Below are 14,966 nucleotides of genomic sequence, written 5' to 3'. Positions count from 1 at the left end.
AAGTGCAGGGATACTGGGGTGGGTGGGGCAGCAATCGGGGGGACTGGGGGAGTAGGCAGGGGATGGGACTGGGCAGGGCAGTAATCCAGGGGGCTTGGGGAGCGGGCAGGGGATGGAGCCAGGCAGGGGTACCCCCCCATCCTCCAATCCTGCCCTCCCTACTTACCAGAATGGAACCCAGGTCCAGCTCCCTGTGGCTGGCACCAAAGCGAGAGCCAGCCACAGATATGCTGTGGCAGGATACCAGAGCATCTCTGTGGAAGACCCGAGCCTCTGGTTGCCTCAGGTCATAGTCCTGGACCATGCCCTGCCCCGCTTTTTTTGCCCCAGGTATTTTTTGGCCCCTGGATACCAGGGGCCTAATTTTGCCCCTGCACTACAAATTTGCAGCTCAGGGAAACTTTGTTCCTGCACATGCTTCTTGTAGAGTCTCAAAGGGCTTTGAGATGCTACAAGAGGCACTTGCGTGCTTGTCTGATGTGCCCAGTGAATCTTAAAACAAGCACATAAGAAAACTTACACAAGTACATAGGAAACAGAGACCCCAAACCTAACCTCATCTGCTATTACTCAACAAGTTCCTCAGTTCCCTCCCTGTGAGAACCCTGTCCAACACAGTTTCCTGGTTTTACTTCTTTGAAAATTCTTCTTCAGAGAGAGGAGACACTACTAATTATTCTCTGACTCACATGGCAAAAGGCAAGCCTCTGATATTCTTGTTTGAGTTCAACCCCTTTTGGTTCTGGGTTGCAGAAGTCAGCAGGTGAAATCTCTCCACTGATTCCCCAGCTCTCACTTCTCTGACTCCATGCTAGAAAATCCATCAAGCAAGACTTTCTTGCTATTTGCCTTCCCCAGCCCCACAAAACAACTCAGTCACAGATAAACCTATCAGCTCTTCCCCTTCTGCTTTAGCTTTCTCCACCCTCAACTCAGAAAGCTACACATGCAAACTGCTTTGCTTCTCACTCCTGCTTCAGTCTTTTCAAGGAACTAGTTTACCTCTCCCCAGGGTTTCCTTATCAGATCCCAATCAGCTCTCTATTCCTACTTCTTCTTACACCCTTTATTAATCTTAGGTGCTGCCCCACCCTCCTCAGTTACAGTTGTAACATACCTGTCCCATCAGAGAAGCTGGATCCACTTACATGAGTTGCCAGTCCTTTGAGAGGACTTATTAGGTCCTTGCTTGCACAACTTAAAATTGCTATAAAAGACAACAAAAGTCTGCTATGCAGGGCTGGGACATGGGCTTGTCATTGTTATAAAACAGTTCTGCATAATAAAAAAACTTACCGAAGAGTAGAGTGCTGACCTACATTTTCTGTTGTGGCCTCTTTATCTTTACTTTGTCTTCCATTCTTTCTTGAGATCCTTTGTTGAATTACTTCTCCTTTATCAAACATCACATGCAGACGATAACTGATCACCTTTATTATCGTGAAGAACACAGTCACAGAACTGCAGTATATAAAAACTGTTACTGCATTTGGTGGGAAAGCCTAAGGAAAGAAATGAGAGAGAGAGTTAATGATACTAACTTATCACAAGAAGATACTATTACTTACTCACAGTGTTGGGGGGGGGTTACCCTTAATTTCTTATTGCCTGAAACAATTAACACTGTAAGATTTTCCCATCACTTGAAATAAAAAACAAGAAATGCAGCCATACTTCATCTCAATTGAAGCTTTATGGAGTATTTAGATTTCAAACTTGGATATCAGATGTACTTTTGATCGACTATGAAAGTTACTTGATCAAAAATCAATAAAAAATTATTACAATAATTATTTTGAGACCTCTTAAAACATCTTCCCCTCCAACCATGGGCTGGCAATAGGTGCAAGAAGTGCATATAGTAGGTGCATCTACACATGCCATTAAAACGATGTAGTAAACCCCAGCACAGTTTGGGCTGGAGTCAGCTGCTCCCAGGCACAGCATCTGTACATGTGCCCAGGACCACAGCAGTTTGAGCTGGGGCAGAGCAGCCCGGCTGGCAGGGCATCCAGGGGGTCAGCTCTGGGCTCCAGGTGGGAGCATTGGGTGGCAGAGGGGCTGGCTCGGGCATAAGGGTGTTACAGTGCAGAACAAAGTGGCAGGCAGCCCTTGCACTTTAGCAGCCTTGTGCCGCAGCCAGCCTGTCACCATCTACACATGTATTTCAGCACACATAATTACACAAACGTAGGACAGTACTATCCTCCTATGGCAGAGTTAATTCATTTACTGTACCCTAGTACTGGTGCACATGTAAACAGTAATATTTTACTACACAGCTAATTAATAAACTGTAAAGGCCCTGTGTAGATGCGCCCACTGTGTGTTTGTTTAGGAACACAGAGACATAGAATCAGGAGAACATTTTTAATCTATAAAAAAACTAATAAGAAACTACTGTCAGTCTCATCCCAATTAATAGCAAGAATTTAACAGAAAAAAACATTTAAGCTTGATCTTCCATCACTAAGACTGCTGGTTTTGCACAAGTATCTTTACTGGTGTACAATGGAGTATTAAATAAATAATCTGAACTTGTAAAAGAGAAAGGGACAATGTCCATTTTGTGAAGTAGCTTTGTTTTTCTCTTTGTTTTTTTAAAGCTTTGCTTAAATACTAACTTGCAAATGTTAATGACCAGCAACAGCTCTCCTAATAATTAAAATGAGTTAGCAGGAATTCAGCTCTCCTTAGAAAGTCCTTTCAAATGATAGAAACCAGAGACATGCAACATTTTACTGATTAAGGCCATGTCTTGTACAAAGAGAAGTGGGCAGATAGATCCCTCCAGTTCTCTTTGAAGGATCAAAGCCTTGATTATTATATTAACTGAGTTTTTTTCTCTATTTAGTCACATTTGCCTAAAAGGTTTAAAATCTGCAATCAGGCATTTTTCAGATAAACTTTACTGTGCCACTGCACAATTTAGAGAGAGGCTCTACTACAGAAAGGTCTGATAAAAGCATAGTGAACGCAATGGACAGATTCTAACCGTAATGGGCTTTGGACTGTTCCTTAAATGTTGTATTTTGATGGTCACCACTCAAGGGTCACTTGCATGCAAAACAGATTTCAGGAGAAGTCTTGCTTTACTTCATGGTGCATTTCAAGCAGGGAATTTAGGCATTTCTAAAGGACAGGTGTAGCTAGCAATATGTCTGTAGGTATAGGCATAAGTGCATAAATTAGAATATATTTATTTTCATTTTTTGTTCAGATCTAAACAAACCACAAACCACTATGTTTATCTTGATCTTGAAGTTTAATATATTTGATCACTTCCACTTCTTTGTTGCTTCTATGAAAGTAGGAATTATTATTCCTTATCCAAAATCAGGTGAGTGCAGCTGTAAGTATACATGCAAGATTTTCATGGGAAAGAAAAATTTTGTCCCATTTTTTATGATTCATTAATAAAAAGTATTACGGAGGAGTGGACAGTTTACGTATTTACAGTAATGGGTTTGTTACCTGAATATAGGTACATTGCATCTCAACTTCCAGAAGTACTAATTAAAAGTACTCAAGTACACAGCTGACTTCAAACATGCAAGGAGTTCCACTGAAGCTGAAAGGATGACTCACATTACGAAAGTTAAGCATGCACTTATGTACTTTATTGGGCTGGAGCCTTCCCTGCCCCCAACTCTCCCACCAAGGCCGATATCAGCTTGTAGAATAGACAAAGGAAAACAATTGGTCATCAATGGTAGTTACAGTTTATTTTATGATTAAACATAAATGTTCAAAAGATGTATTTTAATATTACAAGGTTTTCTTCACAATGTTAAGTGCTAAATAGTCTCTAGGAATGTGTTTGAAAGAAACCACTCTATATCACAATGTAGGGATTCCCTACAGGCACCTGCTAGGTACTCCCAGGTGACAAGTGGCTGTTAGAGAACACCTTACAATATCCAAGTACAGTGCATCAATGATTTTGCAGAAGCAAACATGCATAAACCTTGTGTACCCCTTCAGTTGTGGTCTTCTGACTAGCCAAACAGATTAATATGTTAATAGAAAGTAGTGATCTTATATTGCATCTCTACACTTTTACAGTGCTTCCAGGCATCACTAAATACTCAAAATGCTAACTGTCACTGTCCTTCAGGCTTCTATTGTAGTATGGTTTCTATTGATATTAGAGAGGTATTTCTTACTAGAAAGATATTTCACCTTGTAAGAAAACATCACAGCTTGAAAATTAGAAAGAAGAATTAAAGCTGGTTTATATATTGATGTGTTACCGGATAAAAACAACTAAACTGCAAATATACCTACATGCAATTAACTGGCAATAAAAAAGAGAGCTAGAAATACTGCGAAGATAAACATTTGATTTTGAAGTTTATATATCCTGAGTGATGATCACTTGACAATCCAATTTAATCACCTGGGAAAACACATGGAAAATAAAACCGCTTGAGTAAGAATAAACTCAAATGCCACATCTAGATTTATCACATCATAATGTAATTTGTGTACGTAAAGCAAAAGAAGTAGTGAGTTTTTCAATCAGTAAATTCAGGGAATCCTTCTGTCTAAAATGAGGCACAAAAAACAGTCACTAAAACCACAAATAGTGACTCAACAAAATCTGGGCATGCATTGTCTTGTAACTTGTGAAATAAACTACGTCACAAGCGGACATGAATTCATCTCTTGTTTTCAACAGGATTACTTGGGGGGAAGCAATTTGGCCAAATGGCTTTGTAAAAGAAGCAACAGTATTCTCTCAGACAGAAAAGTAGATTGGATCAGGATATAGATTATAAATTAGTTCTTTTAATTAATTCACCTAATCTCTTTTCAGACCAGTGCAATAAAACAAGTTGCAGGGCATATAACAGTTTTGGAGTTCTGATGATAATTTCAATTATGTCCCGAATATTTATTCAAAGCACATTTTTAATTTATCATAAAGATTAGAAACAGACAATTACGAACCTGGTGAAGAAAGAGAACCACAGGTGTGGGTATTTTTTGATAACAAAACCATTAATGGCAAAAAGTGCTAGAGACAAAAATGTTTAGTCTGTACCACTGATTCAGCCTACATAGCACAAGCTTCCCCATGCTGTTTTTGTTTTAGTTTTTATATGCCTCATCTAAAACTTGTCAGAAAAATTCTGATTTTTGGTCAAAATCTGCCCTTTCATCAACATCCAAACAGATGTTATGATTTCAAAAGTTTTGATTAAGACAAACTGGAACAAAGGAAAATAAAAATCAAGCATTTTTTTCTTTACCCTCGCAAGACATGTGTGTATAATCTGAATACGGCATTAAAAAATTATAAAAAAGATTCCCAGAGTAAAAAAATTGCTTAAAAAAGTTAAAGTTTCCAAGTTCCAATAATTTGGCTATCTCTGATATCATTTTCAAAAGCAAAGCACTTAAAAGAAAATAAAGACTTAAAGACACAATTATTCTTAATCAGCCTGCCTACTACATGCAATATTCTTATCCAGGATAAAAAAGGCCAATTGTGGTATGTTAGCCTGAAAACACAGGCTCTGCATCTGACAAGATGATTCATCAGAAAATCAGCCAGCCTGCAGAAAGCAAGGCTTGCTGAAGCAATGAAGAAGGAACTCAGGAAGTGGAAAGTTTGTGCACAAGTTTAATCTTCTTCACCTTCATCTTAAATAATTCCCACTTTCTGATCTCTGTTTTATCCCTCAGTTTTGGGGCTTGATGGTCTTTTAAACTCCCACTGCCTCTCTCATAAGTTACTAGTTCTAAAATCTTCCAGGAAACTGTATTTCCTGTACATGCTTCTCTATGTACACCTAGGGAAAAGGGAAAAAAAGATTGTTTTTGTTTGTTTACTGCAGATCACAGTGCGTGTCTACACTTACGCTTTAATGTGCAGTAGCCTATTTTACTGTGCATTAAAGTGTTGTGGAAGAAATCATGCAATTACGCTAATAAATGCTCATAAAATAAGCTACTGCACATTAAGTGTCCCAAAAAGTGTGTGCTTTTGCTACTGCACATTAGGGCAGCCTAACGCGCATTTATTTAGTACCTCACACTGTAGGTAATAAATTTAATGTGCATTAGGAAAAGCACATTAGTGAATGTGTAGATGTCCCCACACTCTGATGGGTGCTCATTTACAACAGCAACCTAAAGCTCTTACAGCCTTGGAAATTAGCATGACATACTCAAAAAAAGCATGGTGTGTTGTTACTTTAACTAGAGTCCATGAGCATGCTCAGGGGAACCCAATGAATAGGACATATAGCGTGATATCCAGAACTGATCATATGCTTCTTCAATGTACTTTAGAAGGACACAAAGCGGGTTCTGAAAAATCAAGCCAATAGGCTCTGAGATATAGCAGTAAGGAAGAACAGTGTTTAATGTGGAATTTTCTTTATTAAAAAAAATGCTGTAGAATGAAGGAATCCATGACCATAATGCCAAAATAAATGCTAATAGTGTAAAGTCAGGAGCTAGATATTGGGTAATAAATCACTAAATTCACACACTAGCTAACAAAATGCCCTCTTCCAAACCCACTTTTTGAGTCCTAAATACTAGTGTTATAGACCTCTGAAACTAGATTAAACATTTAATTTTTTTCAAGTTTAGCCAACAGAATGCAAATTTGAGTTAAGAAGAGATGTGGTAATTTGTGGTGTGGCCAGTGAAATTTAGCATCCATCATATCTTCATACGTTTGGGATTTTGTATTCCGTTTACTTATTTATCCTTTTCAGAAGGCCAAACTAGTATTTACTTAAAACAAGGGTGTTTTAAGGGAAAATCTGAAGACAGACATAGATGTTGATTCACATTAATTCTAGGAGACAACCCTGCCACCTTTATATGAATAGCACAGTGACTTCAATAGGATTTGTGGTTCTGGGCCTTACAATAGCGCTTAACCTTCAGGGAAATTTTAAATGTGTGTGAGTGAGTGATAGGCCAGTCTGAAACGGATTTTTAGGCAGCTTCCTGTCTGTATTGTGTGTTTACACATGGTTTATGTTGCATCCATGTTGCTATACAAAAGTGAAACAGATTGGCCCCAGGCATTACCTAGTATCAATTAAGCTGTTAATGTCCCTCCCTGCAGAATAACTTGATCATTAGACCAAAAGGCCATCCAGTACTTCAGGATAAAACAGGAAAGTTTTGCCAGGAAGATGAGAAAAGCCAGGGGGACGATGGGCCTTGAAATGACACCGCCTCAACCACAGCCGCAAATGCCGACTCCTTTTATTTATTCCTCTTTGGCCATGGCAGTGAACCCATTCTGCTCACTCCCTTCAGCAAGAGGAAGAGCAAAACAGACAGCGTTTCACCCGCAGAGGAACAGGGACTGCCCATCAAGGAAGACATGAATGCAGCAAAGGGGAAGGAGGGGGAGAGAAGTGGGGCGGAAAGTTGTTGTTTTGTGTTTTTTTTAAAGGCACGAAGGGAACAACCTCCTGATTAAACGGGGGTCACGTGAACGTCTCCCCTTCCCCCTAATTTCCACCCCTCTCCCCTGCTCGCAGACCCAATTCCCCGACCTGGTCCAGGACCCCCATACAGACACTGCCCTCTGTGCCCTGGCAGAGCCCCCCTCCGCCCCGCTCACCAGGTGCAGCGCCAGCGGCAGCATCAGCAAGAAGAGCCACAGATAGAGGTGGCAGCTGTTGGTGAAGGTGCTGTGCTCCGGGTCGTGGTACCAGCCGCCGGTCAGCGCCGCCCACACGCCCTGCCGCAGCAGCTGCACCGCCTGGGACACCATCGCCGCCCTCACCCGGCTCCAAAGATGCTGCGCCCGGCGCCCGCGCTGCCATGCGGGCGGGATGCTGCAAGGATTCTCCCATCATGCCCCGCGCCGCCCGGGAGGATGCCGCCCCCAGCCCTGCCGGCGCCTGCTCCCTGCCGGCGCGGCGCTGGCCCGTCCCCCTGACCCTGCTCCGGGGAAAAAGGGTTCCCGGCGCTCGGGAGGGGCCGCAGCACCCCCAGCCCGCGGCCTCCGCCTTTCAAACAGCACTGCTTCCCGTGCGGGAAAATAACAAAAAGGCATCAGGCCTCTTGGGAGGGATGTAGGGAGTCCTGGGGAAGTCCTAGCAAGTAGCTTCCACATTTCTTCACCTGAGGTTAAGTGAATTGGAAGAATACACCAGTTCAGTGGACCTGTTTTTTTTAATGGGTTTTATTTGAAAAAGTGACCCCGCAGTTTCAGAAAGGAAAAGGAGGGGAGGGGAGGGGGGAGAAGGGAAGTATCCACGGAGTGGGGGACAAAGGCAGCAGTGTTCCTGCTTAGCTCACAAGTAAGAAAGAAGGGGGAAAGTTGAACTAAACGGCTACTAATATGAAGCGGAGACTAGGAAATTCTGTTTTCTGCAGGAAGAAGGGAAAAAAATGAACTAAAAGGCTACTAATATGAAGCAAAGAGTAGTAGGGTCCTCTTTTCTGCAGCTAAGAAGGTGCAGAGCTTGCTGCTGTGGTTTCCTAACTCCAGTCAAGATCTAAAATGTGTTGCGTTATCTGCCAGAGGCGAGGATTTCTTAGGGTGATCTCCTTTGAGATGGGGTAGAGTTAGACCAGCTGTCAAATGCAAGGCACTCTTCATCCATGTCTTGCACTCAAAAGCTGGGATATCTCTTACTGATCCCACTGTATAGGTGGGGTAGAGTTAGACAAGGTTCCGCACGTAGGATATTCTTCATCAGTGTCTTGCATTGGAAAATTTGTCTAGCTCTACCCCAGGTATACAGTGAGCGGGTCTGCATGAGGTCCTGGCGGCGCAGTAGCCTGGTACTACTGAACAGTAGCGTCACGTGGCAAAAACCATGCTGAGATGCTATTGCACAGTACTATTAGACTACTATACAGTACCATCACTTAAAAGGCATTCACTGGTGCTACTGGGCAATAACTCGGGTTACTGTGCATTTATTTAGTACTTGTACAAGTATTAAATAAATGTGCAGTAACCACTGTGCAGTAGCGCCTTGTGTAGATGTGCCCAGTGGGTCCAATAAGAGGTATCACCCTAAGGAATCCTTGCTTCTTGAATCATTCCTGGACTGTCATGGCTACATCATTCTTACATTATGTGCAAAGAACTGAGTAAAGGAAGGATGGCTTTGCATTTAACAAGGGGTTAGGAGACTTATGTTATAATTTCAGTTTTTGCAATAAAGTTTTCGTATTCTTAGATCTTTGGTTTGAGAGGTACCAATACAGATGGCAAATTCCTCCGATTTATCATAGAGAAGTACAGCTTACAAGTACTGTAGGTGAATAATAATACCTTCATTAATCTTGCTCTTATTACATTTTTATGCATATTCTTGTTTCCCCTTATCCCCACAATAATGCAGAATATTTCCACTCCATAGAGGTAATTATTATATGAGGCATAATAACAACTTAAACAATGCTACCCTTTAACCCTAGAGACTCTATTAACTAGTTTAAACAAAAATTTAACATTTACTTTTGAGAAAGTCTTGAAGATGTATTTCCCACACAGATGCATTCCCCACAAAAAAAGTGAATAAATAGAACTGAAAAATAAGAAATAAAGATGTCCCTTAAAATAACAAAGGTGAAAACAGGATTTCAAGCATCTGCTAGGGTTTGGGGGTTTTTTTGGTGGTGTGGGAAGAGAAGGAAGAGTCAGGAGATCAATGATAGGAGATAGACTCTGAGAGTCACAAATGAATAAACAAGAACCAAAAACAGAACCACGAGTCAGAACCACATACCAAAACACAAATCAAGCTACGCTAATATTAAACAGTCTTCAGACTACTGCTACAAATAGGCTAATATTGGGCCCTGCCAGCTTTTTCAGCCAGTCAGGCAGTGGACAGATACAGTCAACTTGATACATCCCACTGAAAAATCAGACCGGGTGAGTTGATAATTAAGGTTTCTGGCTGTGTCATTATTGTCTTTTTTTTTGTCTAGAATTAGGAAGTGGAGGCCTTCTTGAAGCTTCTAATGCATATAGGATATATTGCAAGTTTGTAACTGGTTAGTCTGGCTTTGCCAATGACTCAAGTCTTCTCTAGTGGCCTGTCCAGGGAAGGGATGCGTATAGCCAAGAATGGCATGAAAGAACAGAGAATCACTTTTCTTCTACATGCTCTTTCCTTGATGATTTCCCATTTGCTCTGTCAGAAGGACTACCTTCCTGTTGTGCCCCTTGGATGTATCTAAATAACCAGCACAGTTACTATAGTCCAGTCTGCTTACAGTGGATGATTTATAGACCTTACTGTAACAAGTTGTGTGTCTGAGGAACTGCAGACCAGCTGCAGGCAGCAAGAAATTGCTGGCTGCATGGGAGCATTGGGCCAGCTGAGGAGGATAATTGGCTGGCCCCGAGGAAGTTAAAAGGCTCCTAGGGAAGAACGATGACAGAATGAGTATGCACTACCAGTAGAGGTGGTAACATTGTGCCACAGTGCTCCCTTTGGGGTCTGGGAAATGACCCTACGGCTGGAGGTAACTGTTTTATTATTTGTGTTTGTATTTGATATATGACTTATACTGTGTCCTGTGGGGCAATTTCACGCCCCCAGGCAGTATAAACCATAAATCAAATGTGTGCACAAACTATAAAACAGTTACCTCTAGCCCTGGGGTCTTTTCTAAGACCCCAAAGGAGTCCCCTGGATTGGTGGTGCAGCCTCTAGCCTAGTCACCTTCTTCCTCTCCTCTCTGTGTCTCTTTCTCAGCTCTGTTCACTTTCAGTGGAAAGCTTTTTCACTGACTGATGCTTGATTTTTGCAAAACCAGCAAGCTTGGCCACAGATCTGCCAGAAATATGAAAAATAGGATGTAAGAGGCCTTTGCAGGAAGGTTATGATGTAAGTCTTCCGGCTGAGGTAATGGACATGAAATCTACAATCACCAAAAATAATCGTTTATAAAAATATCTAATGATCACATTCTCTCTCCATGTGTGCATTCTTCTCATGCAATAACTTGGATGTTCTCAGAATTGTTCAGATATCCTGGACTGCTTACTGGCAAAGAACTGGGTGACCATATAAAATGGTAATTTGCTCTATTGCCATTTGACCTTAAAACAAAACCTGCTCTTATGCTTTATCAGAATAAACTCTATTTGTAGTTCCAGAATTAAAAATTTTGTAGGTGCAGCTCAAATTTGGGATTGCATTCCTCATACTGGTAAAGGCAGGGAAAGAGTTTCTGTCTGAAATGCTGTAGATACAAAGGTTTGAATTATGCCAACGACTCAGGCTGAGGATCAGTATGGTTCCACATCATGGTATTTAATTGGGTCTTTTTTAAGCTTTGTTTCCTAAAGAAAAATAGATGTTACATTTATAAATTAGATTAAAAGTACATCAAGGTTGCACATTCAAGCATCCAGGAATTAGGAAGTTCTAAAAGTAGTTTCCCATACAAACACTTCTCTTGTGCCTTTGCATTATATTTTTATGTTTAATTAAAGTCCTTTTTGTCCTATGGCGATTTTTTGCCTCATTTGGTACAAAAGATGTACTGTGTTCAAAGAATGAATCAGAGTGATAAAGTGAGGATGGTTGTTTTCTGTAGAACCCTTGCTTCATTTGTTGCAAATGGGAAGATGTAGAAGGTTTATGGAAGCTGAATGCTAGGATAGTATGAATTCTAACTTGGCCTGTACCACAGAGTTGCTATCTGAGACTAGATAAATCATGGTTGGCCATTAATTGTTTGTTTTTCATTTTCTAGGTGCCAACAAAAGAAATTTGGTGTCAAATTTGTAGGAATGCTGATAATTCACAACTGTAACTAAAGTCAATGAGAGTTGTGCTTTGAACCTGCAAACTGCTCTAAAAATGCTGAGGGGTTTGAAAAATCATGTTTTAGTTGTCTCAAACAGGGCACCTAAAGATAATGGATATTTTTATAATTTTGGTTTTCATGTAACTTGTGAATCAGCTGCACAGCTGAAAAATGGGGGCAATAATGCTAGGTAAACTTAGAGAGGTGTGCAAAGATACATTCAGTAAAGTTTATAAAACACTCAGATATGACAGTAAGAGAACCATGCATTCAGTCCATGGTTGCAGAGTGGCATTAAACAAGACCTGGAACAATATACTGAATAACAAGAAATACTGAACTATTGATCAGCAACTAAATTAGACAGAGGTCCTATGGAAAGAAGACTGATATTGATATAAAGATTATATCATACTGCACATGCACAAGAGGCCAAACTGTGGTTGCAAAGGAAGCTTTAATTTAGGCATTTCCTGATTTTTTTCTGGGGACATATTCCATGACATTTATCCTGGGAAAATGGTTCTAGTATAGTGGAATAAAGTGATAACCAGAAGAGGTTTTGCAATTGTCAGTTAGGAATCTCCATAAGTATGCTTGCTGTGATTGCAATGTGGACATACAATATTATATTCCAACGTTAATTTGGCATTGCTGATAAAGCATGTGGGCACTGCTTTTATTTTAGAGAAGGCTATAATGCAGAGAGCAGGAAATTTCACTTTGTGAGTGGTCTGTTCTGTTTGATTAAAGAAAAAATCCACTAGAGGGTGCCATGGGAAAATGTACATTTAATAGAGGTGCACCGATATATTGGTCTGATATCGGATCAACACCGATATAAAGAAAATTGATCATATTGGAAATCATCCTGATGTGGCCGATAATTTGGTCAATAAATGCCCTTGTGTATGCATAGCCACAGCGTAACTTGTAGGTAGCTAGAAGCACAGCCTGGCAGCTTGGAGAGCTGTGTGCAGCTGGTAAGTCTGTTGTGGTGGAAGGGGAGGGGGGAGGGGTAGGAGGTGGGGGGCTAGATCAAGGCCTCCACAATGAGAGAGGCGTGGGGCTGGGGCTGGGATGAGTGCTGCCTAGCCAGGGTGGAGCAGGTGTGGGATGGAATCATGGCTCATAAGGGGAGTGCAGGGGGGGATGGGGAGAAATGGTGGCTCCTACCACTGCATGCCGCTCATCCAGGAGCTGCTGGTCTGGTGCTCACCCACTCATCTGGTGGCTCCTGCTGCTGCTCTCACTGCTCGTCCTGGAGGGCATGGGTGGGGGGGCCTGTGCACCCAAATCTGTGCAGGGCAGGGCAGGCCAGGGCAGGGCAGGGCAGGGCAAGCTGGGTCCAGGGCTATGCGGGGCTCTTTGTCGAAATGAAACAATGGCATTTTGCACAGCCCTACTGGGCATGTGGTACAACAGTGGAACAGAGGAGCAGGTGCATGGTGCAGTCCAGGGGAGCCGGTGGCTCAACCTGGTATGGCCTATGAGTGTACAGTCCCTGCTGGTACACCACATGCCTGTACAAAACCTTCTACCCCCTTCACTGCACTGTGAGCCCGTGGAGCCCGTGGGGCATTCAGTCCCCAGCCATTTGGAAGCTGGACAACCCTGACCTAAGTAATATTTAAAACCTTTCTCCGTGCTGTAGCCAGTACCTCATTTGACGTGAGAAACATTCCACAATTTATCAGTTCCTGCGGATTCTTTTAGATAACAGGTAAAGGTCAGTGCAGCATTTGTTTGTGTGCCTGAACACTTATATTACAACATATTTTATAGCTTTTCTAATACTGGGCAAATATGCAGATAAGGGAAATATTTATCATTACTCCACAAGTGACTTTGAGGCTTTCCTTTATATTAAAAGACAGAGGATGAGACACAAGAAAACCACACTGGATCCTTGATAATTTGTATGCTTTTAAAAAGTACTTCACTAAAACATATCCTGTACACTTTTTTTTGGCTTTTTATCCATACAACTATAATTTGAGACAGCAGAAAACAAGAGGAGCATATGAATTATGGACTTTATGCTTTTTAAAAGGTTTGGCTGATGGCATATACTAGATAATACAGCATGTTGTTCTAGCCTCACAATTCATAGTTGCAATTTTTATTCTGTTTAAGGATCTTTAGTACTTTGGATCTAAATTACCCTTGGGGAGAGTGGGTTGGACAAGAGAGAAATAGTCTTTCCATCTAAGCAGTGAGATCCCAGCCATCTAGGCAGAAGGTCCAGGAGGTCTCCCAAACTCCTGGCAAGGATGACTGATGTGGATAAGCTGAGAAGGCTCCACCTGCCAGCACTTACACTAGGAAATCCCAAACTCCCACAGCCAGGGGAGGTACCCCCCAGCTGCATTAACTTCTGATCAGGTTTCTTCCCACAGGCAGTGCATCTGTTACCTGTTCCTCTTCCCACCTCAAGTGCTCCTTTGTATTGAACCAGATTGTACAGATGCAGATTGCATGGCTTTGGGAACCGCTTTGGAAACTGCTGATATGCCCTTCCTTACTGGGCACCAAAACAGGAAGGTCCACATCTGGGTAGCGCCTTCTCTGCATAAGGCTCCGCACAGGGCAGTCTGACGCAAAGGAGTCAAGGTTACTGTGAAGTCAAGCTGTCTGTGAAGATCCCCTCGAGCAACCCACCCACTCCTTTCCTCCCTGGGAGGGCAGTAGGTTTGCAGAATAAGCCCCCTTTCCTAAACAAGTAGGTTGGGTGGACTCAACCACTTGGCAATACTCCATGTAGGTGAGGCAGGAGAAAGTCCTGCTGAGCTTCTTCAGTGGGAACCCTACGGAGCAGCTTCAAAGATTTTCAAGAGATTTGAGTAAAACTGTAAACCTCACATTAATGGAGTTGGGAAGTGCTAGCAATGCTCTCTGTTACATCCAGCCCACATAGGCTGGCCACCAGGTCGCACCTATAACCCTGTGAGTTATTTTAATGAGCTCCTGTTCCCAAATGGTGCTTCTGTAAGGTTCTTCAGCATTAGCTACTCCTCAAGGGAAACCCAGGTGTCCATGTCCACCTCCCTTTTTTCCCCTCCAGCACCCCCAGCCTTTCCTTCCCCTCCTGCCTCCCATTCCAGCAGCGCCTCCCTCACACACACAAGGGGGAGCCCCCACCGCACCACAGCTGCAGTACCCCCACCCCCACCACCCCACAAACCCCACATACACACATA

General features: G+C 42.2%; 1 protein-coding gene across 1 annotated transcript in view; it reads right to left on the bottom strand.

The window, feature by feature from the left end:
- The window catches only part of PCNX2 (pecanex homolog 2 (Drosophila)), a 328,028-nt gene extending 320,242 nt beyond the window's left edge, over nt 1–7,786 (bottom strand). The window contains exons 1-2 of the mRNA XM_019527461.1: nt 7,601–7,786; nt 1,297–1,502 (exon numbers count right to left, since the gene is read on the bottom strand). Coding sequence (XP_019383006.1) covers nt 1,297–1,502; nt 7,601–7,753 — 359 coding nt within the window. The 5' untranslated portion in view covers nt 7,754–7,786. The remainder of the gene's footprint in view (nt 1–1,296; nt 1,503–7,600) is intronic.
- Nucleotides 7,787–14,966: the final 7,180 nt, after the last annotated feature.

Source organism: Gavialis gangeticus, unplaced genomic scaffold (genome assembly GCF_001723915.1).
Source record: "Gavialis gangeticus isolate Ggan-Ray unplaced genomic scaffold, GavGan_comp1, whole genome shotgun sequence".
Classification (NCBI taxonomy): Eukaryota; Metazoa; Chordata; order Crocodylia; family Gavialidae; genus Gavialis; species Gavialis gangeticus.
This window is presented reverse-complemented; position numbering and strand designations above follow the sequence as displayed.